Below are 27,294 nucleotides of genomic sequence, written 5' to 3' on the forward strand. Positions count from 1 at the left end.
TTTTACAGTTATCCTCCCACACCAATGAAAATCTGAAAGCAAATGAAACATATGTCTTGCGCTTTCGTCATTGGATCTACTAGTGAATGCTGTATAACTGGAAGTCACTAAATGCAATATCATTAAGTATGGTGAAAATACATTCACTCTGTACCACACAATTGTACGTACAAATATGCACTTCAATGTAGAACATTTTTGCTGCATAGTAATACGCCTGGCATAATAATTATATAGTTTGTAAGTAATACTACAAAGCAAACTCGTTGGTGAGAAACACCACCATTCGAAGTAGCAATACATACTCATTTCACGGAAAGATGTAATAAAGTTGAATACTAGATCTGTCAAAAGCTGCGAACATGGAGGCCTCCATTAAATGCAAAAAATGGATGTGAACTAAAATAAAGTAGAATATGAACAATATGCTTACAGTGCATTTAAATCAAGCAGTTCACACTTGGATTCATAAGCAGGAACTAATGTTCACAGACCAGTATGACTTTTATGCGAAACAAAAACAAATGTAGAATCATGTAGTTCGCACAATATGATAATGAAAGCAAAATCAATCATATTGCAAGCAATATACTCACAATGCAAATGAAAAAGTGCAACACAGACACGCAAAATTGTAAAAAGGAACACAGTGTTATGAAATTAGCTTCTGTTTTGAATGAAACCAAAACAAATACGAAAGACTTTAGAATAAGAAACCAGAATGATGGACTGATAAACTTGAAGTGCTCCAAGCGGCCTGGCAGCATCCCAGAGTCGTGCTACTGGGAGTCTCTATATGGGTTTCATCCCCATCACCTCTATAAATTGCAGTAAGTAAAGAAACATAATAGAAGAAGAAGCTCAACCTAAAGAAGTTCGGTTTGAAGAAGTTCAACGCGGACAAATATTACACAGTTTCGAAAAATCAGAAAGAAGGAAAGACGTTTTGAAGAACACTTTAATTATGACTCCTTTTCTCTCTGTTCAAGAATATTTCTGCACTCCACATCAACCATGTGGTAGATGATTGAATCCACAAGAATTTAAAGAATTCACACAACATCGTCATGAGCGGGAGTGCTATGGTACAGTGCACAAGACTCAAGGCTTTGTGATTATTTTGATTTTATCATAAAACTAAACACTGGACTAAATTTTTTCTTTCTAAAGTGTGTTGACAGACACTTTTCTTAAAGTGATACTAAAGTAAAGTGAGTAAGTGGTGTGAATTACACTACACTCTTGCTAATCCGGCCATTCCTGGCACATATGAGTGCCAGATTAGCGGAAGTGCCCAATTATTGAGTGTCTGAAATTTATTTTATTCATTTATTTTGTTTTTTATTTTGTTTTTCTCCAAATAAACTACAATAAATCTCTGGATGTCATGAATTCAGTGCAACCAAGTTGCAATCAAGTCCTCAAATGAAGCACTAGTGTAATGATTAATTCATGACATCCAGAGATTTATGGATCTGTATGATATTTTCATTTATTTGGAGAGATGCATATGGGATCTGAAAATTACATAATGAAATGCCGAAACTGGTAGCCTTCAAAATAAAATAGAATAAAATAACACAGCTGTCAGTGAGTTTCATTGAGATTGACAATTTCATCCTAATTATTGTTTATTCGCGTTCTGTGATATTTAAAATTATTATTTATGAGAGACTGATACCTATGGCTCTCATAGAGGGAAATGATACTTTGGAAACAATTATGCAGGTGATTTCATATCTGAGAACACCAAATGAATGAAAAATTTTCTCAAATGGACAAAAGATTTTGTCAAATAGATAACACATTTTCTTAGTTGGAAGGAATGTAGATGATAAATATATACAAATTTTAGGAGATCGTCATTTAGATTTGGTGGAAGAAAACATAGAAAACAAAATTGAATATTTAGATACTGTAAGTTCTGTATGGATGTTCCAGTAAATAAAATCAAAATATTAGGAAAGGAATTAATAGAAACAAAGGATAAGTTAGAACTAGTTACAACTAAAAATGTAGAAATTTTTACATCATTTAAAAATGAAATGAAACAACAATTGGAGAAATTAGTCTGGGATCTTCTGGTAGTTATAGAACTGATCGTAATAGAGATCTGGTGAATAGTACATTACTATATGCAGGATGTTGTGTCTGCTCACCATACTTCCTCTAGGTGGTTGGCAGAATGTTTAAGATTAGTGTTTTTGGCTTTGGTCTTTAACGTTACGTATGAGAACCAGACCATTTGCCTCGTAACTTTAACACAACTCTGCAACCTGAAGATGTCCTGTGAACAAAACCAATCATAATAATAATCAGTAACATTAGTGTCATCTGTGGTAACCCCATTGCACAACGATGGGGATAAAAGTTATACTACTCTGTATAAACATATAAATAATCATATAAACTTTGAGTCTGTTAGACTGGAGTTAAGCATACAATTAGATGGTTTATATTTTGGTCACAAAAAGTGTGTGCTACATATGAAAAAACATTACTTTAAGAATATGTTTATTACAGTAAGTAAAAGACTGATAACCAGAAAAGTGAGAAGTAGTTACTAAGGTCTTGTTGTTGTTGTTGTTGTTGTGGTCTTCAGTCCTGAGTTGGTTTGATGCAGCTCTCCATGCTACTCTATCCTGTGCAAGCTTTTTCATCTCCCAATACCTACTGCAACCTACATCCTTCTGAATCTGCTTAGTGTATTCATCTCTTGGTCTCCCTCTACGATTTTTACCCTCCACGCTGCCCTCCAATACTAAATTGGTGATCCCTTGATGCCTCAGAACATGTCCTACCAACCGACCCCTTCTTCTGGTCAAGTTGTGCCACAAACTTCTCTTCTCCCCAATCCTATTCAATACTTCCTCATTAGTTATGTGATCTACCCATCTAATTTTCAGCATTCTTCTGTAGCACCACATTACGAAAGCTTCTATTCTCTTCTTGTCCAAACTATTTATCGTCCATGTTTAACTTCCATACATGGCTACACTCCATACGAATACTTTCAGAAATGACTTCCTGACACTTAAATCAATACTGGATGTTAACAAATTTCTCTTCTTCAGAAACGCTTTCCTTGCCATTGCCAGCCTACATTTTATATCCTCTCTACTTCGACCATCATCAGTTATTTTGCTCCCCAAATAGCAAAACTCCTTTACTACTTTAAGTGCCTCATTTCCTAATCTAATCCCCTCAGCATCACCCGAGGTCTTATGAAAAGAAATAAGTTGGAGGCTTTAAATTGAAAGTGGCTGAAGGCATCATAACGCCATTGCGTACAGAAGTAGTTGTGGTCCCTATGAGTGCTGAGGCCCCAAACTTACCACTAGAGGAACCTGGGTGTGCACACACTCAAATGACAACAGACTGAGCTCGTGCACATGTCGGATCATCCACTGTACTCAGGTAGTGCTGAAAACAGAGAAATGGAGACCCCAAAAGAGGAGCAATGGGGTATAGTGAAAATATTATGTCATATTGAGTTTAGAGCCCAGCGGCAAACCTAGAAATAGTACTTTGATTAATTTGGATGATTGGGAGGATTTAAATACTGCTATACCCTAAACAAAAGTTTTTAATTTGTTTTGAAAAATCCTAGCATTATTCTTCATCTTGTTTTCTGTACAAATCTATGCCAAGGACATTTATTATGAGTATTTTCTCTTCCCACCTATGGAAAAAAAATTTAAACAGTTCACAAGTTTTTTCTGTAATTTATAAAATTCTATTTTTGGTAAATTTTTATTTTCAGAGAGAGAAGTTAGAAGAAGCACAAAAATCTTGGAGAAAATCAGTCCATGAAGCATTTGAACGAGATGTTGAGGTCCTGCGTGTGAGACACAGTGCATTTAAAGCCTACAGAACCCCAAATCTGTACCCATTCTTGAAAATTCTGGATCCTGATGAGTACACTGAAATTATTATGCAGGTAAGCTTATTACCAAAGAAATCACTCCTAAGATCTTTTAATGGAGTTGCGCCAAGCATTTTCTGTGCTATGGTATATGATATTTTACAAGAAATTTCCAGTTTAAGGTCATTAAATGAGAATTTTACACTTGAGATCCAGCACCTAGTGCATTTTTAACCAGGCCCTGTTAATTCTTCTACCTCTCTCCCCTCGCTCAAATGATTCTTCTTGGACATTTATTTCAAAATCAGTTGGTACATGGTTAAATGCAGAAACATGTCAGTGGCCTTTTCATTTTTTTGAATTGAAATTACATAGAGAAAAATTTGCTAACTGGATACTTCGAAACTAAATGGAATTGGATACTTTTTCCCACAGCATTGCGTCAGATGCTGTAAATGTCTGTGATGTACTCTTGGTGTGGATCAGTAGTGTGTGCTCCTGCGACTAATTTGCGTTCACACACTAATCAGATCCAAAGTGATGTAGAATTTCTTTAGTGTATGTTAGTTCTAAATGTTAAGCATAATCAAGAAAAAATGAAAATGGAAATAGAAAAAGTTAGAAATTCCTATAAATAACCATCAAGATTTCCCCATAACCCATAATCCATATCTGCAGAATAGAAATGCTTCCTACTTAAAATGGCATTTCATTAAAAAGTAACAAACAGCACTGCATTAGACTTACAGTCTCTCAGCCATCGATCCTCTTTGGTAAAGTTTACAGGCCACGTACTTGCAATTTGTATCCTGTTAAGCAGGTAGGATCCTTGGATGCCCTTAAGCAGACACAGAATACCAGTTCATCTGCTTGGGAATGTGCAACAGTGTGCTATTTTAGTGCCGTAGCAATGGTTCCAAAACCCAGGAAATGTTCCTCATAAGCCAAAAAAAAGACCGACTCAGAGTAACAGCTCATCAACAAAAGCTGTATGGTAGAAATACAGCAATGTCAACAGATGTAGGAACTGCTTTAAGAGTTGCAGTTTTCCGACAAACTCTGAATCATATGCCAGGCGAGCAATACATGTACTGTCTGTAGCAGTGTGCAAAGTTTTAAACATCGAGATCTGACCATGACAGAATGAAGAAATGCATTTGTCACAGAAGAGTCTCACTTCAGTGTAAGAATGGTTCTCTGTGTATGCTCATATGGAGGAAGGCAACAGCTGGTTCAGTCATGAGAATGTTGTGGAAAAAATTGATTTCAAGTGTTGTGGTAGTGGAATTTTGGAGGAGTTGGACAGAGCATCATGTTGGATGAATGTTTGGAGCTTTGCATTTTCGTTGTTGGTTATTCTCATTGGTACGGAGATGAGATAATGCAACCACATGTTGTATTTTTGAGAGGTGCAGTTAGTCCAGGCTTTCTCTTTGAGAACAATAACACACCACCACATCTACCAGGTCTGATGGATGAATTTACTAAGGTAAAGATATTCCCAGCATGCACTGCCTAATAAGATCTCTGGATCTGAAATCTGGAACACATTTGGGAGACCAACTGTAGGCAGACTGTTGCCAGACCTCCACGCACTATCTCTGTTAGTGTTTCCGAATCAACTCAAAATAGCCAACCATGTTGCTTCCAGAATATGTGGCCACTAATAACAACCCTAAACTATATTAAGTATTTTATTGTTGTATAAGAGGTTTAATGGTTTTGTTAAATTATTTTGAAACATATATCCAGTGTTTCAGAATTTTTATTGTCAGGTGTTTTGGACACTATTTTATTTCTTATGTACTATCAAGAGGTAGTTGTCACAGGGAAAACAAAACTGGCATTGCATGAGTCAGGGTGTGGATTGATAGATCTCTTAATCTATCAATGAAAATAATCAATTTTTGAAATTATAATTTAATTGGATGGATAAAAAAATTTACTCACCAAGTAGCAGCAGGAGAACACACATATAAAAGAATTGAAATTTGTAAGCTTTTGAAGCTAGTGGCTCCTTCTTCTGGCAGAAGGAGTAAAGGGGAAGGAAGAGGGGTGAAGGGAAAGGACTGGTGAGGTTTAGGTAATGAGGAGAATTCAGAAAAGTTGCCCAGAACCCTAGGTTAGGGGAGACCTAACGGATGGGGTGAGAAGGAAAGACTGATTGTTGTGGAATGCACTTGAGATTTGAATATCTGAGAGCTTAAAGGTGGAAGATTGAGTGTTATGTAAGACGGAGATTGTGCCCAAGTTACTAAGAGTGAAAAGCTAAATGCATTATATGTGGAAGAGGTGGGGGGCAGACAAAAATAGACAGGTCAGAAAATAAAAGATGTAGAAGATATACAATACTAGAAGGGTGTGAAGAAAGGAATCTTTACTGAGAAGAAATGCTGAGACCAAAGAAATTAATGCAAATTAAGATCGGGTGGGTAGCAAGAAAGAAAGACATGTTGTAACACCAGTTCCCACCTGCAGAGTTCTGAAAAACTGTTGTATGGGGGAAGAATCTCAATGGCACATGTGGTGAAACAAGCAGCATGGTCACAACTGTCATGTTGTAGAGCATGTTGTGTGGATGTTGTGTGGTGTCAATATACACCCTCTGCCTGTGCCCATCATCCCAACCAATGAACAGTGTTTATGTAACAGCTGGCACATGACGTGCCATTTCACAGGTAACTCTCCCTTTGATAGTATGTGTTTCACCAGTTACAGGACTAGTATAGGTCATTGTAGGAGGGTACAGGGGATAAGTTTTACAGGGGGCTACTCACAGGGGTAGGAGTCATAGATTAGGGAAATAGGTACAGAAGGAGTGTACGGTCTGACAAGGATATTGTGGGGATTGGAATGGTGACGAGAAGCTGTTCCAAGTGTGGTGGGCAAAATGTGTGACAGAATGGGGCTCATTTCAAGTTATGATTTTAGGAAGTCATAGCCTCATCAAAGTAGCCGATTAATACTTTCGAGGCCAGGATAATGCTGAGTGACAAGAGATGTTCTTCTACGTTGTTTATTTGGAGGGTTCAGCTTACCTGGATTGGATGTGATTGCATGGGAAATCTGCTTTTGAACTAGGCTAGTAGGGTAATAATGTCCAGTGGATGCTGAAGTGAGAATGGTGGTGTGTTGCTGTAGAAAGACTTTTTACAGCAATACACCACACATTAACAAATACATTGCCACAAATGCCAAAGCTGTGTGGGGGGGAACGTTTGACATGGACGGGATGGCAACTGTCAAAAGGTAACCACTATAGTTTGTTAACAGGTTTAATATGAACAGAAGTGTGTTGTTGACCCTCGAAGAGGATGAGGTCGAATATGAAGGAAAGTGGCATGGAATTCACAATAGAACCATGTGAAACTTAACTGGGAGAATGTATTAAGAATTTATTCTTGTCATCCCCAAACACATTCTCCCAGTTAAATTTCACATAGTCCTATTCTTGGAATCTCTAAATATGCCCTCCCAATTAAATTTCATATGGTTCTATTCCGAATCTCATGCCACTTACCTTGATATTTGACCTCATCCTCACTGAGGGACAGCTACACACTTCTGTTCACATTAAACCTGCTAACAAACAACAGTACTTACATTTTGACAGTTACCATTCTTTCCAGGTCAAATGTTCTCTCCCAAACAGCCTTGGCATTCAAGGCAAACATATTTGTTCAAATGCAAACTCTTAACAGCAATACACCCCATTCTCACCTCAGCATTCACTGGACGTAATTACCCCACAGTCCACCCTTGGTAGCTGAGTGGTCAGCGCGACCGAATGTCACATCTAACGGCCCCGGGTTCGATTCCTGGCTGGGTCAGAGATTTTCTCCTCTTAAGGACTGGGTGTTGTGTTGTCCTTATCATCATCATCATTTCATCCCCATCGACATGCAAGTCACCGATGTGGCGTCAACTTGAAAGACTTGCACCAGGCGAACGGTCTACCCATTGGGAGGCCCTAGCCACCCGGCATTTTCATTTTACCCCACAAGCCTCGTCCAAAAGCAGACTTCCCGAGCAATCACTTTGAATTATGGCACTGCTGATCTCTCCAAAAAACAGTTTAAGAGTACATGCCCTGTCACTCAGTGTTGCCCTCATCTTGCATGTTGTAATCATCTCCTTCACCTTCTTAAAATCGTGCACTGTAATGATTTCCATTCTTTTTGACGTTTTGTCCACAACACCTAGAACAGCTTTTTATCACCCTGCCAATCTCCACAATATCTTTGTCAGACACTATGCTCCTTTTGCACCTATTTCCCTACCCTTTAACTCTTACCCTAGTGACTGTCCTCACTATAAGACTTGTCCTGTATACTCTCGTACCACTCTCGACTAACCCTGTGACTGGCAAAACATATACTGTCAAATGGAGAATGTCCTGTGAAATGACACGTCAAGTACCAGCTGTTATGTAAACACTGTTCGGGCTTTTATATTAGTATGACTACCACCTTGGTACCAGTTAGGATCAACGGGCTTAGGGAGAGGTTGTATACTGGAAACACACAATATCCTTTTGCAGAGCATGCTCTACAGCATGAGAGTCCTGACCTTGCTGCCTGTTTCACTACATGTGCCATCCGGATTCTTCCCTCAGACACCTGTTTCTTAGCACTCTGCAGGTGGGAATTGGCGTCTAAACATGTCCTTGGTTTTTGCCGCCCACCTAGCCTTAATTTACATTCATTTCTCAAGTCTCAACATTTCTACTCAGTTATTATTGTTTTCTACACTCCCTTCTAGTTTCCTATATCTCCTATATCTTTTATTTTCTGACCTGTTTATTTTTGCCCCCCACCTCTACTACATAAAATGCACTTTGCTTTCAGTAATCTCTGTCTTGAATATTACCCAATCTTCCACTTTTAAGTTGTTAGGTTTTGAAGTGTCATCCAATGCAGCCCCCAACAATCAGTCTTTCCTTTTCATCCCGTGTGCTAGGTCACCCTGACCCATAGTTCTGGGTGACTTTTACGAATCCTGCCCGTTTCATAAACCTCACCAGTCTTTTTCCCCTCACCCTTTTTCTTCCCCCTTCAGCCCTTCTGCCAGAAGGTGTCACTGTCTCCAAAAGCTTGCAAATTTCAGTACCTTTTGTGCGTGTTCTCCTGGCACCAGTTGGCGAGTAGTTTTTTTTTAATCTATCCAATTATATTAGATCTCTTTAACTGGTAGATAGTTTAGATCATTTGAAAGGGGAAATTGATAGGTAGAATTTGAATAAAGTGGGAGTTCCTGAAGTGTGCTGGGGGAAAGAACAAGACTTTTGGTCAGCCCAATATAGGGTTATCAACACAGTATCAAATAGGGGTGATGTAGGAGTGGGTCTAATAATGAACAAGAAAATTCGGATACAGGTAAGCTACTATAAACACCATAGTGGACATATGATCATAGGCAAGATAGACACAAGGCCAACATACATGCAATAGTAGTAAAAGTTTATACGTTAACTAGCTCCACAGATGATGAAGAGATTGAAAGAATGCATGACAAGATAAAGTAAATTATTCAGATAGCTTTTGGTTTAAGAATAATATAAGAAAGTTGTACATGTAGAAAAGACATGGAGACACCGGAAGGCTTCAGATTGATTGTATAATGGTAAAACAGAGATTTTATAACCAAATTTTAAACTGGAAAACATTTCCAGGAGCAGAGGCAGATGCTGATCATAATTTATTGGTTATGAACTATAGATTAAAAATGAAGAAATTGCAATTAGGTATGAAATTAAGTAGATGGGACCTGGATATCCTGAAAGAACTAGAGATTGTTAGAAGTTTTAACAGTAGGATTAGTCAACAATTGTCTGAAACAGGTAAAACAATACAGAAGAAAAAATGAGTAGCTTTGAGAGAGTTAATAGTAAAGACACCACAGTGTCCAACAGATAAGAAGACAAGGCCTTGTAGGGATTCTTGGATATCACATATCATCATCATCATCATCTTGGACATTTTCCAGCCTCTGGCCGGGTCTATATGTAACATAGATCTCTCCATCATCTTCTGTCTTGCTACCATCTCTCCATCTTCACCTTGGTCCAGTCTTCTCCTTTCTTCTGGATGCATTCCTCTACTCCTTTCAGCCATCTGTCTCTCGGTCTTCCTCTTGGTCTCTTTCCTTCCAGTTTCATCTCGTGTATCCTCTTCTTTTCCATTCTCTTAACGTGTACATACCATCTCAGCCTTGATTTCTCTATCTCCTCCTGTAATGGTTCCACCTTCATTAACTCTCTGATCCTCTCATTTCTTAACCTGTATATCTTTGTTACTCCAATACTGTTTCTCAATAATTTCATCTCACTAGCTTGTACTTTGCTTTTCTCTCTTCCTTTCATAACCCAGGTTTCTGACGCATATGTCAGGATCGGGACATAGTATGACTGGTATATAACCTTTTTACTGATTTGGGGTACATGCTTGCTCCATATCAGGCCTCTAACACTGTTCTGAAATGCTTCTGCTTTTCTCCCCCGCTCGCTTATTTCTCTGTCGTTTTTTCCATCTTCCTGTATCAGGCTTCCTAGGTACTTGAAACGCTCCACTCTCCTCAATCGTTCCCCACCAGTTGTTATTCTCATTGTTCCTCTCTCCTTCTTTCTTGTTGTGATAATGATCTCACTCATACTTATACTAAATTTCACCCCATATTCTTGTACTGTTTGTTCCCATACATCCAACTGCTCTTGTACTACCTCCTCCTTATTCCCCCAAATAATCAGATCATCTGCAAACACCGTAGCTTTAATCTTCCTTTCACCAATTACTTGTGCTACTGTACCCATCACGACAATAAAGAGTAATGGTGAAAGTGCACTTCCCTCCCTTACCCATTCCTCTGTTCAATCCAAGCTGATCTCTCTCCTCCCACTTTCACACAGCTCACACTTCCATGGTACATTTCCCTTATCCTCCAGATAATCTGTTTTGCTACTCCTCTGGTCTCCAGGACTTTCCATACTTTGCTTCTACGTACACTATCATATGCTTTTTCTGTGTCCAGGAAGGTCATTAGTAGATCTATTCCATATTCATAGTGCTGTTCCTGCAGTTGTCTTACAGCAAAAAGTAGATCCACCACGTACCTTCCATTTCTGAAGCAATATTACTCTTCTCTCATTCTTCCTTCTAATTTTGCACGAATTTGTGCTTCCAAAATTTTCTCGAAAATCTTTGCACAATGACTCATCAGTGTTATCCCCTGATAGTTCTTGCACTCTTTTCTATTTCCCTTCTTAAAGATCGAGACAATTATTCCCTTCTTCGAGTCTTCTAGTATCATCTTGTCTCCACGCAATTTTTGTTATTTGATATAGCCATTCTATCCCCACCTCTCCTGCTGCTCTCACCATCTCTACACTTAGCTCATCCAAACCTGGTGACTTGCCTCCCTTCATCTTGTCCAGTGCCTTTTCCACTTCTCCCCATGTAATGTCTTTTTCTGTTTGCTGTTCCTCCTCTTTTTTCTCCTCAGCTTGTTCCTCCTCATCCAGGTCTCCATTCGGGTTCAGGAGTTCTTCAAAATACTCCTTCCACATATTCTTGAGTTCCTCCTTGTTCTCTACATCTTGTCCACTTTTGTTCACCATTCGAGCATAATCTGTCGTGCTGTTCTTTAATCACCCCATATAACACCTTTTTTTGAACCTTCACTATCCTCCTCCATCATTCTGGTCCACTGTTCCATCCACTTTCTTCTTTCCTTTGCCACCAACCTTTTTGCATCTTTCTTGTTTGCCTGATACTCTTCTCTTATCTCTACTGTTCTCTTCTGGAACCATACCCTAAAGGCTCTATTCTTCTGTACTATATCCTTTGTTTTATCATTCCACCAGGGTGTTTCTTTCCATCTCTTTTTGTTGCTTGTCCTCCCACATATTGCTTCCGCCGCACTTACTAATGTTCGTCTTAATCTACCCCATTCCTCTTCTACCATTTTTGGTTCATCCTTTGGGATGCTTTCCTTTACTACTTGTAGGTACTGTAGCCTGCTTTCTTCCTCCTTCAACTTCCATACCCTTATACGTCTTACCTGGTTTTCTGTCCCTTTATTATTCTAAATCCCTCTCAGGTTCATTACCAGCAAACGGTGGTCAGTATCCAAGGCCTCTGATGGTAATACCTCAGTGTCAATTATGCTCCTATTGATCTCACTATCGTACAGGAAGTAGTCAACTATCGACTTTCTCTTTAAGTCTTGACTGTACCAGGTAATCTTGTGGCTCTCTCTTTTCCTGAACCAAGAGTTCCCGACCAGCAAGCCATTCCTTTGAGAGAACTCCAATAGTCTTTCTCATTCCTCATTTCAGCAGCCCCAACCCTCTGGTCCAAGCACACTTTTGCAGCCTTGTCTTTCTCTTCCAATGTGTGCGTTTAAATCTCCCATTACTGTCATATTCTTGCTTCCCATCTGCTTCTGCATTTCCTCTTCAAACTCTTGCTTCTCCTCAGAAGTGCAACCCACCTGTGGCACATACACTTGTATTACCTCTATGGTCGTCCCCTTGAGTGATATTTTGGTCATCATCATCTTATCACTTATTCTCTTCACTTCCTCTTTTAATCCATCTCTTACTATTATTCTGACTCCATTTCTCCTTCCTTCCTCATTTCCACTCCAGTACAGTCAATAGCCTTTCCTCAGTTCTCTCCTTCCTTCTCCTTTCCATCTTGTTTCAGCTAACCCTAATATGTCTATCTTTCTTTTTTCCATCATGTCTACCATCTCCTCCGCCTTTCCAGTCAATGTTTGTATATTTAATGTTCCAAATCTTAATGCTTGTTTATAGCTAGTTCGCTGTCGATTAAATCTGTCCTTTCCAAGGCTCATTCTATTTTTGAAAGCAGAAATCATGATCCACTACTGGCTTGCTGGGCCTATTGTGGCTTCACCAGAGTCCCGTTAGTGATCACTTTTCAGGGTTCCTGTAGGACGTTCACAGCTACTGTAATGGTCCCGGGGCATACACAGTCCCCACTGTACCTCGCTCCTGCAGGCAATCCCCTACTTCATGCCGTTGCCCTTCTCCCACAACTTGGACAAGGGGTTGGACTTGCGGGAGATATTGAATTTAATTGATGAGAGGAGAAAATACAAAAATGTGGCAAGTGGAGCAGGCAAAAGTGAACACAAATGTCTAAGAAATTAGTTTGACCGAAATTTAAAATGCTAAGCGGGAATGGCTAGCGGACAAATGAGAGGCTGTAGAAGCATGTGTATCTGTGGGAAAGATAGATACTACCTATAGGAAAATTAAAGAAGTCTTTGGAAAAAAAGGAAAGTAGCTGTATGAATACAAAGAGCTCAGATTGTAAGCCAAGAAGGGAAAGATGAAAGGTGGAAGGAATATATAGAGTATCAGTATAAGGGAAACAGGTTTGAGGACAACATTATAGGAAGGGAAGAGGAAGTAAAGGAAGATGAGATGTAATACTGTGAGAAGAATTGGACAAAGCACTGAATTATCTAAGTCAGGGCCGTTCAGCAAAGCCGACTGGGAGTGTGGAGCTGTGAGAAGTGAACAGAGTGACAGGTGAGAGCAACAGAAAGAGCACAAGCCTTGTCAGTTGCCAGTCCTAGACGTGAACACATTTGGACATGGCAGAAGCATCAAGCAGCTCTAACAGCGGGCAGGCCCTCAGTGCCACCCTGTTTTAATGCTATATGGCAGGGCTTCACAACATACGTGCTCGCGGAGCAAGCTGTGAGCAGCAAGACGCGAGCACGGAGCAGTGCGAGCACGCTACCCCCACTACCGGACCAGAGCGGAGAGTGGGGAGAGTCATGTGGAACACACAACAGCTACCGCCAGTCAATGTAAATCCGCAGCCACCTGCAGGGATATCACTCACGAATTATTACTGCGACAAATGAAACAAATAAAGGAGAATGTACACGTGCCACATAATTTTATTAGCTTAGTGTAAGGCCGACCTCGGTAGCCACACGGTTCTAGGTGCTGCAGTCCGGAACCGCGCTGCTGCTTCTGTCGCAGGTTCGAATCCTGCCTCGGGCATAGATGTGTGTGATGTCCTTAGGTTAGTTAGGTTTAAGTAGTTCTAAGTTCTAGTGGACTGATGACCTCAGATGTTAAGTCCCATAGTGCTCAGGGCCATTTGAACCATTTTTTTTGCTTAGTGTATGCCTCTACATTCGTATTAATTTGTGAACTGTTACACAATAAAAGGTGTCACTGAAGTGTGGGATTCTCGGTTATCTTGTACTTTTTGCCCTTTACAATTGCGTCTATGTTCGGAGTAATTGTTCTTGTGCATTGTAGGTGCAGCGTGCAGTTTAAATTTCGATCAGACAATGCATTTCTCAGGTGCGTCTTGCTACATTTCATTGCAGAGAACAGTTGTTCACAAACATACGTGGAACCAAACATTGATATTATTGTAGCCGCCAGTTTGTGCAAACGAGGAACTCTATCCTGAGGGAAGTGTCTGTAGAATTCCAAAATGTTTTTCTTGTTCTGAAATTTGTCTCTGTACTCTCCGTCACACTGCAGGTCAATAATTTCTAGTTGCAGCTCAGGACGAATCTCTTCAATATTCACTGAATATGGAGAGGAGAACAGATCAAAATCACTGTCTAGTGCTGTCAGATCTTGAAAGTGTTGATCAAATTCTTCCTTAAGCACAACTAAACTATGTGAATAACGTTCACAGTCTGTCTGAACGTCTTGCATGGATGATAATTTTCGGAAAATGAGCTAGATTTCCTGTTTCCAGCTGACTCACCCAAAGTGTCAATTTCATTTTAAAAGCTCGTATTCGATCTATGAAATGAGTAATTAGCAGATCTTTACCTTGTAGTGAAATGTTCAAAGCATTCAGACGGCTAGTTAAATCTGCTAAGAACGCGAGATCACATTTCCATGAAGGCTCTTTCAATTCAGCAACACACATGTTATTTATTTCCATGAACATATTTATCTCATCTAATAAGCAAAAAAATCAATTTAATAATTCGCCACGACTAAGCCAGCGGCAGGCTACCATAGTGGCTTTCTACATCCTCAAGAAAGCTTTTAAATTGCCTGTGTTGTAGCCCATGCTTCCTTATATAATTGGTTGTACGAACAACACCACTCATCACATTTTTTAGAGTGATACTCTTTGCACATAGGTTTTCCTGGTGGATCACACAGTGAACGCCCCTTATTTCATTCGGCACGGTCAGTTTTTGCATTTCCTCCTTCAACAGCGCAACGAGACCTGATTTTTTCCCTGTCATCGCTGGTGCACCGTCTGTAGACACTGAAACTAAAGATTTCCACTATAATCCTATATTTTCAACACTTTACTCAACACTACTTAAAATATCACCTCTGGTTGTAGTGTTCTTCATGGCTACTACATCGAGGAGCTCCTACCTCACCTGAAGATCTCTATTAACACCTCTAATAAATATGGGAAGCTGCGCTGTTCCAGTGATATCAACACTTTCGTCCAGAGCTAGAGAATATGCCATAAAATCTTTACAGATATTTGCAAGCTGGCTTTGGACGTCGTTTGCCCTGTCCTGTATGCGATGCATAATGGTCATGTTAGATAATGGCACAATCCGAAACCGTTCAACTTGAGATGGACACAAATGTTCTGCTGCAACTACCAATTAAATCGCCATCAGTGAAGGGGCGCAGTGATTTTGTTAAAAGCAAAGCAATTTTGTAACTCACTCTGAGAGCTGCCTGAGTTGATTTTTCTTCGTCGTCCAGATCTTCTTCGGATAGCTTCCTTTTAAGTTTAATAACTTCCTGTGCATGATCTGGTCCATCACATTTTCCACTTCCGTAGTCTTTCGCGTGGTATGACATATAATCTCGCTGCAAATTAAATTTCCTAAAAGAATTCAGCATTTTGTGACATACTAAACATTTTGCAACACCATCTTTTTCTTTAAACAGATGCAATTCCTCCCAATGGGGGTTGAACTGCGAAAGCATGGTTGGGGTTACACAACGGCGACTTGACATGATTCTTAACCAGCGAAATGACTGTTAGAGCTGATCGTAGTACTTTAAACGTTACACAGTCGGCGCGAATTTAATAGGCACGCTGCGCCCCTATTCAAACGTGCGCACGCATTTCCCCTCCCTCCCCTCCCTCCCTACTCCGCGACCTTGCACCTGCTCGCAAGCATGTGCCTGAGCAGACGTGAGTACTCGCGCTCAAAACCGGCCAGTTGTTAAGCCCTGCTATATGGGGAGGATCTGTACCTTTTTACTGAACACAATGATCGAGTAAAATGTGTAGTGTGTCACATTGCATTAAACCACATAAAGAAATTCAATTTAAGACATCATTATGCGGTAAATCGTGCAACAGCATATTGCAAATATGTTGATGATAAACAAAAGACAATAATCCTTGAACTGAAAGCTAGCTTTCTAGGTGAAGTAAGTTACCACTTAATAATAAGTTTTGTTTCTAATATGGTGGCAATGGAAGGAGTAAGACAAAACTGCTGTTCGATGCACTTGCAGCCATTGTGGAGAAGTTTGGTCTGACATGGGAATTGCTAACTTCCGTAGCAACAGGAGTTGCTCCAGCTATCGCTGACAAAATCAGTGGCTTAGTTGGGCACATCCAGAGAAAATGAAGAATCATGACATGCCTCATTCATGAACAACATTTGTGTCCCAAAAGCATAAAACTGAACTTTGTAATCAGCTTGGTTCTGGAAATCATTAATTCTGTTTGAGCAAAAGGGTTCAGTCATCACTTATTCAAAGCATCCCTGGATAAAGTCGGTTGTGAATATGGTGATTTGCCCTATCACTGTGATGTTTGCTGACTCATTCTTGCAACTGCACCAAGAAGTATCATTATTCATGAAAATGAAAAGAGAAAGTGTTTCTGGACTGTCAGATGATAGATGGATTTATGATTTAGCCATTCTAACTGATGTAAAAGGACATCTTCAGGAGTTGGATGTGCCATTTCAAGGGAGGATATTCTCATCATCATTTCTGTGGCAAAATAAAAGAGCATTCAAGATGAAACCGTCGCTGGAGGCTAGAAACATCTTTTATTGAAATTGTCATCATTGACAAACTTTACCATTGCTGGAGAGTATACAGATCTTTTAAGAAAATAAGGTGTTGAATTAGAAACAAAATTCACTGGTATTTTGCACCTGAAACAGATTTAGGAGGACATTGATTCTGTAAGACATGCTCTCCCACTGGAAAGCATAGATCTTCAGTGTCATCCAGAATTGAAAGATAGATATCAGAGCAGAAAGATTTAGGGTGGTTTTTACAAACATGTGTCGCAAAAGTGTTATCCAAAATTTCATAGGCATAGAGCAAGGATGCTTAGTCTGTTCGGATCAATGTACAATTGTGAATAGCTATTGTCCTAATGAAACTATGTGAAACATGACTTAGGTGCTCCAGATCAGATTATCATCTTTGTTATAACTTTAAGTTGAACAAATATATTTCAAGGACGACGCAATACATGAAAATCACAGATCAAGTAAACAGAGTAAGACGTGTGTACACTTTAACAGTCAAATCATAACTGAGTCCGAGTCTAGCGGCCGCTGGCTGGCTGGCAGCTTAGGTGGTGGTGCTGCTGCTGCTGCTGCTGCATGGCTGGCAGACAGCGCCGCATGTAGAGGACGCGCGTAACTGCGCGGCGGCACTTTGAAAGATCATCGAGTCGCTACAATCTGAAATGTGTTTTGACACTAAGGTACAGGGGAGATCTCGTCAGTCTTGTTTAATTCGTTTTAAAAATCCTGTCCATGTTACTTTTACACTAAAGCAGGTACATAATATTGGTACAACCCCCCCTCCCCCCCCCCCCTCTCCCCCGCCTCTGCAATAGCACCCTTCCTTAAGAATCTAATGTCTCTGCAAAGGGGCCGACAAAGCACTACACACATTACCATGTCTGGCCAGTGCACAGACAAACGACAGTCGGTATTAACTCATTTGCGTAATTTCACCAAAGTCACACAATAGAAAATATTTTATTAAGAGCTGAGGACCTACAAAAATTGTCTAAAGCCAGCAAATCATTAGCTGCCATGAGGGGAGTGAAATGAAAACCATAAATGTGTGATAAAAATTAAAAAATGATACAGTTGCTTGTAAGTTATTAAGCATGTTCTTCATACTATGTTTGATGTTTGTTAGGTTTTAGCATTTTGCAGATGCACAAACATAGAAAAGCTGTAAAGGTGTCCACCTAACAAACAACTTCCACCAGGAATGAACAGCTATCTATCACTTGGGCAGTGCATATTCTTGAAATTCATCTTAGATTAAAGGCATAACAGGGTGATGCATGTTTATAATAGAAGAAAGTCTATAAATATATTATAAAGCTTGTAAATGGCATGATGTCAGTATCAGATACTCCTTGGTCAAACCATTTGAGTTCGATTTCAGAAAACACTGCTACCCTTGAAGTCATTGTGTAGAAAAATGGCTGAGCTGAACTGGGTAGCATAAACATTAGCTATCGTTCAGTTCACCACATTGTGCGTGTGTGCTCCAATTTCACTAAGTGTCTGCAGGATGTTTGCTCTGAGATGTCTCCTGAACTGAAACAGCATTGAGCTGCGGCATGTGAAATACTTGTGCAGTGCATTGAACAAGGAGTTAATGCCTTCTTTTACAATAATTTTCACAAGAGACAAAACATTGGTTCATTACCATATACCAGTATTGAAGAAAGTAGTAGAAAATAACACCATTCCTTGTTACACAAACCAAACAAGCTGCAAATACAGTCATCAGCTGGTATGGTTATGCTGATGTTCATTTTGGCACAAAGAAGGAGTTATTGTGGAGAATTATATATCACAAGGGACCACTGCTAATGCTCAGACATCCTAAAACACCATGTTCAGCCTACGATCAAATTAAAACCTGGTTATATTCCTGTCCGCAGTTTTCCTGTTTCAACATGGTAATGCACAGCTTTGTATTTTCCATCCAGTAGTTGCGACAATCACAGCAAATCTGCAGCTATCACACTCACCAGACATTTACATGGCAAAATCATTTGTTTGGACTTCTTAAAACAGCATTTGGTGCCAACAAGTTCTGTTACAATGAAGAAGTTGGCTGTATAATGTGTGAATGTGGGAAAGGTTCCCGAGGCTTCACCCCCCCTCCTCCCCTTGCAAAAAAATCACTCCTATGGTAACTCCTGTGCTCACAAACTTGCATTGACCATGAAGGAGAATATGTAAAAAAAACTTGCACACATTTGCATATAAATAAGACTTAAAAATATTTACTGTGTTAAACTCATCCCTGCAGTTTTGTGTGACTTGTCCGTCAGTATTACTGTGGGAGCTATAGATAAGACAATCTGCCTGAGAGAACCACTTATCTCCTCACATAATTTGTTGTCATTCCTAAGATCCCTCCCTCAAAGAATGGAAAGGGGAAAGAAAAAGACAAACTTCATCAGAAAATGGCTATCATACTCCATCCAATAATAATTCTTCAGGATAAATTAAAACTTTTAGCACAAGGAACACTAGTGTTTAAGGCTCTTACAACATAGATTACAAACAAGGACAATCCCACTTGTATAAAAAGAAATAACTCCAGGAAGATTATATTGTGTGCTGTGTATCTTTATAAATTAATAGCCTTTTACCCGCAGCTTCTCTCTCATATGTATACTGAACATATGTTACACATTATCTCCTCCTTGTCCCTCTCTCTTTCCATCTTCTTCTTTCTCATCTCTCTGTCTATCTGCTCCTCCTCCTCCTCCTCTAACTCCCCCTCTCTGTTCATCTCCCCCCTCCACTCCTCTCTCTGTCCATCCCCTCCTGCCACCTCTTTGCTAAATTCCTCCCCTCTCTGCCCATCTCTTTCTCCCCTTTCCTTGCCAATCTCCTCCCTCTCCCTCTATGTACGTTTCTTCCCACCTCTCACTGTCCGTGTCCTCTGCCTCCCTCTGTCTGTCTCCTCCTCCTCTCCCTGTCCTTCTCCCGTCCCTCTTTCTGTCTTCTATCCCCCCCTCTCAGTCCGTCTCCTGTTCCCCCCTCTCTCTGTTCTCCTCCCCCTTCCCCTCCTCCTCCTTTTCTCAGTCCCTCTCCTCTTTGTCCTTCACTGTGTCTATCTCCTCTTCCACCCTCTCCCTGTCTCCTCCTGCTCCTGCTCCTCCCCCCTCCCCCTCTCCCACCCTCCCCTCCCCCTCCCCTCCCACCACCCTCCTCTCCCCTCCCATCCTCTCCCTATCTCCTCCTCCTCCTCCTCCTCCTCTCCCTATCTCCTCCTGCTCCTCTCCTCCTCCTCCTCCTCCTCTCCCTATCTCCTTCACCTTCTCCTCCTCCTCTCCCTATCTCCTTCACCTTCTCCTCCTCCTCTCCCTATCTCCTCCACCTTCTCCTCCTCCTCTCCCTATCTCCTCCACCTTCTCCTCCTCCTCTCCCTATCTCCTCCTCCTCCTCCTCCTCCTCCTCCTCCTCCTCCTCCTCCACTCTGTCCATATCCTGCTCTGCTCGTTCTGTCCACCTCTTCCTATCATCTTTCTGTCCATCTCCCCCTCCCCCCTCTCTCCCTTTTCCGCCAACCTACTACTACTCTCCATCTGCCATCCGCCTGTCACACTTCCTCTCCCCACTCCCTCTTTACATCTCCTCCTCCCCCCTCACACATTTTTTTCCGTTCTACCCCCTTCTGTTCATCTGCTCTTCCCCCTCTTCCTCTTCCACCTGGCAATTACTCTCCATCTTCCACCTGCCTGCTACACCTCTCCTCTTGCCCCACTGTCCGTCCTTACCTTCCTCCCCCTTTCTGTCTATCTCCTTCTCTAACTCTCTCAGTCCATCTCCTCCCCCATCTCGCTATATCCACCTCCTCCTCTACTACCTCCCTCTGTCCATCTCCTCCTCCACCTCCCTCTGTCCATTTTCCCTCCACCTCCCTCTGTCCATTTTCCCTCCACCTCCCTCTGTCCATTTTCCCTCCACCTCCCTCTGTCCATCTACTCCTCTACCTCCCTCTGTCAATTTCCATCTTCACCTCTCTCTGTCCATCTCCTCCACTACATCTCACTGTCCATCTCCTCCCCTCCATCTCTCTATCCATCTCCTCCCCTCCATCTCTCTGTCCATCTCCTCCTCTCTATCTCTCTGTCCATCTCCTCCTCTCTATCTCTCTGTCCATCTCCTACTTCACCTCTCGCCCTGCCCCCTCTCACTCTTGATCTCCTCTCCCAACTCTGTCAATGTCCTCCTCCCCTCTCGGTCAATGTCCTCCTCCCCTCTCGGTCAATGTCCTCCTCCCCTCTCAGTCAATGTCCTCCTCCCCTCTCGGTCAATGTCCTCCTCCCCTCTCTGTCTATCTCTTCGTTCCCCCCCCCCCTCCCTCTCCCTCTAGGCAGGAGGTAGTTGGTTTGGAATATGTCGGGCATTGGGAAAGATAGTGTTCAGTAGCAGTAACTCTCCCTCTCCCTCTCCCTCTCCCTCTCCCTCTCCCTCTCCCTCTCCCTCTCCCTCTCCCTCTCCCTCTCCCTCTCCCTCTCCCTCTCCCTCTCCCTCTCCCTCTCCCTCTCCCTCTCCCTCTCCCTCTCCCTCTCCCTCTCCCTCCCCCTGCCCCTGCCCCTGCCCCTGCCCCTCCCCCTCTCCTGCCCCTCCCCCTCTCCCTCTCCCTGCCCCTCCCCCTCCCCCTACTCCTCCCGGTCCCCTCCCCCTCCCTTTCCCCTCTATTTCGTCAGTGTCTACCTATCCTCCCTGCCTCTCCATCTCCTCACCCCTTTCTTTGTCAATATCTTCCTCCCCCCTCTCACTATCTGTTCCTCCTGCCCCCTTTGTCTGCTAAGCAGTGCTCATCTGTTTGTATATCCCTTGGAGCATATTCTGATACTATCCACATGACATGCCAGTCATGCAGCACAGCCAAGTTGTCAGGTATTACAAATCATTATCCCCTCCACCACCACCACTGTGCCAGCTAGGTGGTTCTCACACAAGATTTTCTTTCCAGGCTGTAAGCAGCTTAGAATATAGATTACATGACTAGTTTCACAGGTAGCCCTGCCTTTGATGGGATAGGTGATGTTTGTACCTGGACTGGAGTAAGTGGTGGTGGGAGGATGAATGGGACAGGTCTTGCATCTACATGTATTACAGGGGTATAAGCCATTAGGTAAGATGTTGGGAGCAGGGGTTGTGTAGGGATGGACAAGTATATTGTGTAGGTTTGGTGGACAGTGGAATACCATTGTGGGAGGGATGGGAAGGATAGTGGGCTGGACATTTCTCATTTCAGGGCATTACAAGAGGTAGTCAGAACCCTGGCCGAGAATGTAATTCAGTTGTTCCAGTCTCGGGCGGTACTGAGTTACAAGGGGAATGCTCCTCTGTGGCCGGAGGTGAGACTTTGTGAGGTGGTGGGAGACAGGAAAGATAAGGCATGGGAGATTTGTTTTTGAACAACGTTGGGACAACTATGGTTAGTGAAGGATTCAGTGAGACCCTCAGTATGTTTTGAGAGGGACCACTCATCACTGCAGATGTGACAACCACGGGTGGCTAGGCTGTATGTAAGAGCTTTTGGTATGGAGTGGGTGGCAGCTGTTAAAGTGTAGATATTGTTGATGGTTAGTAGGTTTGATACGGATGGAGGTACTGATGTAGCCATCTTTGAGTTGGAGGTCAACATCTAGGAGCTTGTTGGGTTCAGTAGGACCAGCTGAAGCAAATGGAGGAGAAGTTGTTGAGGTTCTGGAGGAATGTGGATAAGGTGTCCACACCCTCGAACCAGATCGCAAAGATGTCATCAGTGAATCTGAACCCGGTGAGGGGTTTAGGATTCTGGGTTTATAGGAAAGTTTCCTCTAGATGGCCCATGAATAGGTTGGTATAGGATGGTGTCATGTGGGTACCCATAATCGGATTTGTTTGTAGGTAATGCCTTCATAGGGGAAGTAATTCTGGGTGAGGATATAGTTGGTCATGCCGACTAGGAAGGAGGTAGTTGGCTTGGAATCTGTCGGGCATTCGGAAAGATAGTGTTCAATAGCAGTAAAGCCATGGGCATTAGGGATGTTAGTGTAAAGAGAGGTGGTATCAATAGTGACGAGCAGGGCACCGCGGGGTAAAGGGACAGGAACCTTGGAGAATTGGTGGAGGAAATGGTTGGTATCTTTGATATAGCAGGGTAGGTTCCAGATGATAGGTTGAAGATGTTGGTCTATGAGAACAGAGATTCTCTCAATGGGGGCACAGTAACTGACCACATAGGGGTGTCCTGGATGGTTGGGTTTATTGAGTTTAGGAAGCATGTAGAAGGTGGGAGTGTGGGGAGTGGTAGGGGTGAGTAGAGAGATGAACTTTGGGGAGGGGTGCTGGGATGCGCCTAAGGATTTGAGGAGTGACAGGAGATCCTGTTGGATTTGTGAAATGGGGTCACTGTGGCAAGGTTTGTAGGTGGAAGTATCTGACAACTGGCACAGTCCTTCCACCAGCTAATCATTGTGATTCAAAACAACAGTGGTGGACTGCATTTTTTCCAGTTTGCATGTTGAGGGTTTTGGGAAATGATGGTGACTCGAGGTTCGAAGTTAAGAAATTCTGTAAAGTTAACAGGTGATTATTTGGGGGCAGGGGGGGGTGGATCATGGTTGGATGGAGGAGTGAACAGAGTTAGGCAGGGTTCAACATTAGTCTTTGGTTGAGTCTGATTGGTAGGGTCGGTGGCGAAAAAGTGCTTCCACTGTAGGGACTGGGAGAAGGGGAGAAGGTCTTTAAGAAATCCTGCATGATTGTATTTTGGAGTGGGGCAAAAAGTGAGGCCCTTGGGTAGGACTCCCTTTACATCAACATCCCTAATGCCCATGGCCTTAATGCTATTGAAGACTACCTTTCCCAATGCCCGACAGATTCCAGACCAACTACCTCCTTCCTGGTCGCCACGACCAACTATATCTGCACCCACAATTACTTCTCCTTTAAAGGCATTACCTACAAACAAATCCATGGTATGACTATGGGCACCCACAAGGCACCATCGAATGCCAACCTATTCTTTGGATATCTAGAGGGATCCTTCCTAAATACCCAGAATCCTAAACCCCTCACCGGGTTCAGATTCATTGATGACATCTTTGCGATCTGGATCAAGGGTGTGGACACCCTATCCACATTCCTGCAGAACCTCAACAACTTCTCCTCCATTTGCTTCAGCTGATCCTACTCAACCCAACAAGCCACATTCCTAGATGTTGACCTCCAGCTCAAAGATGGCTACATCAGTACCTCCGTCCATATCAAACCTACTAACCAGAAACAATACCTACCCTTTGACAGCTGCCACCCATTCCATACCAAAAGCTCTTCCATACAGACTAGCCACCCGTGGTCATCACATCTGCAGTGATGAGTGGTTCCTCTCAGAACATACTGAGGGTCTCACTGAACCTTCACTAGCCATAGTTGGCCTCCTAAGCTTGTACAAAAATAAATTTCCCATGCCTTATCATTCCATTCCTTCCCTATGAACCATGGACCTTGCCGTTGGTGGGGAGGCTTGCGTGCCTCAGCGATACAGATGGCCGTACCGTAGGTGCAACCACAACGGTGGGGTATCTGTTGAGAGGCCAGACAAGCGTGTGGTTCCTGAAGAGGGGCAGCAGCCTTTTCAGTACTTGCAGGGGCAACAGTCTGGATGATTGACTGACCTGGCCTTGCAACATTAACCAAAACGGCCTTGCTGTGCTGGTACTGCGAACGGCTGAAAGTAAGGGGAAACTGCAGCCGTAATTTTTCCCGAGGACATGCAGCTTTACTGTATGGTTAAATGATGATGGCGTCCTCTTGGGTAAAATATTCCGGAGGTAAAATAGTCCCCCCATTCGGATCTCCGGGCGGGGACTACTCAAGAGGACGCCGTTATCAGGAGAAAGAAAACTGGCGTTCTACGGATCGGAGTGTGGAATGTCAGATCCCTTAATCGGGCAGGTAGATTAGAAAATTTAAAAAGGGAAATGGATAGGTTAAAGTTAAATATAGTGGGAATTAGTGAAGTTCGGTGGCAGGAGGAACAAGACTTTTGGTCAGGCGAATACAGAGTTATAAATACAAAATCAAATAGAGGTAATGCAGGAGTAGGTTTAATAATGAATAAAAAAATAGGAGTGCGGGTAAGCTACTACAAACAGCATAATGAACGCATTATTGTGGTCAAGATAGACATGAAGCCCATGCCTACTACAGTAGAACAAGTTTATATGCCAACTAGCTCTGCAGATGATGAAGAAATAGATGAAATGTATGATGAGATAAAAGAAATTATTCAGGTAATGAAGGGAGGCGAAAATTTAATAGTCATGGGTGACTGGAATTCGAGAGTAGGAAAAGGGAAAGAAGGAAACATAGTAGGTGAATACGGATTGGGGCTAAGAAATGAAAGAGGAAGCCGCCTGGTAGAGTTTTGCGCAGAGCATAACTTAATCATAGCTAACACTTGGTTCAAGAATCATGAAAGAAGGTTGTATACATGGAAGTACCCTGGAGATACTAAAAGGTATCAGATAGATTATATAATGGTAAAACAGAGATTTAGGAACCAGGTTTTAAATTGTAAGACATTTCCAGGGGCAGATGTGGACTCTGACCACAATCTATTGGTTATGAACTGTAGATTAAAACTGAAGAAACTGCAGAAAGGTGGGAATTTAAGGAGATGGGACCTGGATAAACTGAAAGAACCAGAGGTTGTACAGAGTTTCAGGGAGAGCATAAGGGAACAATTGACAGGAATGGGGGAAAGAAGTACAGTAGAAGAAGAATGGGTAGCTCTGAGGGATGAAGTAGTGAAGGCAGCAGACGATCAAGTAGGTAAAAAGACGAGGGCTAGTAGAAATCCCTGGGTAACAGAAGAAATATTGAATTTAATTGATGAGAGGAGAAAATATAAAAATGCAGTAAGTGAAGCAGGCAAAAAGGAATACAGTCGTCTCAAAAATGAGATCGACAGGAAGTGCAAAATGGCTAAGCAGGGATGGCTAGAGGACAAATGTAAGGATGTAGAGGCTTATCTCATTAGGGGTGAGATAGATACTGCCTACAGGAAAATTAAAGAGACCTTTGGAGAAAAGAACATGTTGTATTAATATCAAGAGCTCAGATGGAAACCTAGTTCTAAGCAAAGAAGGGAAAGCAGAAAGGTGGAAGGAGTATATAGAGGGTCTATACAAGGGCGATTTCTTTGAAGACAATATTACGGAAATGGAAGAGGACGTAGATGAAGATGAAATGGGAGATACGATACTGCGTGAAAAGTTTGACAGAGCACTGAAAGACCTGAGTCGAAACAAGGCCCCGGGAGTAGACATTATTCCATTAGAACTATTGATGGCCTTGGGAGAGCCAGTCCTGACAAAACTCTACCATCTGGTGAGCAAGATGTATGAGACAGGCGAAATACCCTCAGACTTCAAGAAGAATATAATAATTCCAATCCCAAAGAAAGCAGGTGTTGACAGATGTGAAAATTACCTAACTATCAGTTTAATAAGCCACAGCTGCAAAATACTAACACGAATTCTTTACAGACGAATGGAAAAACTGGTAGAAGCCGACCTTGGGGAAGATCAGTTTGGATTCCGTAGAAATATTGGAACACGTGAGGCAGTACTGACCTTACGACTTATCTTAGAAGAAAGATTAAGGAAAGGCAAACCTACGTTTCTAGCATTTGTAGACTTAGAGAAAGCTTTTGACAATGTTGACTGGAATACTCTCTTTCAAATTCTAAAGGTGGCAAGGGTAAAATACAGGGAGCGAAAGGCTATTTACGATTTGTACAGAAACCAGATGGCAGTTATAGGAGTCGAGGGGAATGAAAGGGAAGCAGTGGTTAGGAAGGGAGTGAGGCAGGGTTGTAGCCTCTCCCCGATGTTATTCAATCTGTATATTGAGCAAGCAGTAAAGGAAACAAAAGAAAAATTCGGAGTAGGTATTAAAATCCATGGAGAAGAAATATAAACTTTGAGGTTCGCCGATGACATTGTAATTCTATCAGAGACAGCAAAGGACTTGGAAGAGCAGTTGAACGGAATGGACAGTGTCTTGAAAGGAGGATATAAGATGAACATCAACAAAAGCAAAACGAGGATAATGGAATGTAGTCGAATTAAGTCGGGTGATGCTGAGGGAATTAAGTTAGGAAATGAGACATTTAAAGTAGTAAAGGAGTTTTGCTATTTGGGGAGCAAAATAACCGATGATGGTCGAAGTAGAGAAGATATAAAATGTAGATTGGCAATGGCAAGGAAAGCGTTTCTGAAGAAGAGAAATTTGTTAACATCGAGTATAGATTTAAGTGTCAGGAAGTCGTTTCTGAAAGTATTTGTATGGAGTGTAGCCATGTATGGAAGTGAAACATGGACGATAAATAGTTTGGACAAGAAGAGAAT

The 27,294-nt window shown here is 42.0% G+C and overlaps 1 protein-coding gene across 1 annotated transcript in view; it reads left to right on the top strand.

Moving 5' to 3' along the window:
* LOC124777195 (DNA-directed RNA polymerase, mitochondrial) overlaps positions 1-27,294 on the top strand; it is a 283,528-nt gene that overhangs the window by 71,163 nt on the left and 185,071 nt on the right. The window contains exon 9 of the mRNA XM_047252510.1: positions 3,764-3,940. Coding sequence (XP_047108466.1) covers positions 3,764-3,940 — 177 coding nt within the window. The remainder of the gene's footprint in view (positions 1-3,763; positions 3,941-27,294) is intronic.

The sequence above is a fragment of the Schistocerca piceifrons genome, chromosome 2 (assembly GCF_021461385.2).
Source record: "Schistocerca piceifrons isolate TAMUIC-IGC-003096 chromosome 2, iqSchPice1.1, whole genome shotgun sequence".
NCBI lineage: Eukaryota > Metazoa > Arthropoda > Insecta > Orthoptera > Acrididae > Schistocerca > Schistocerca piceifrons.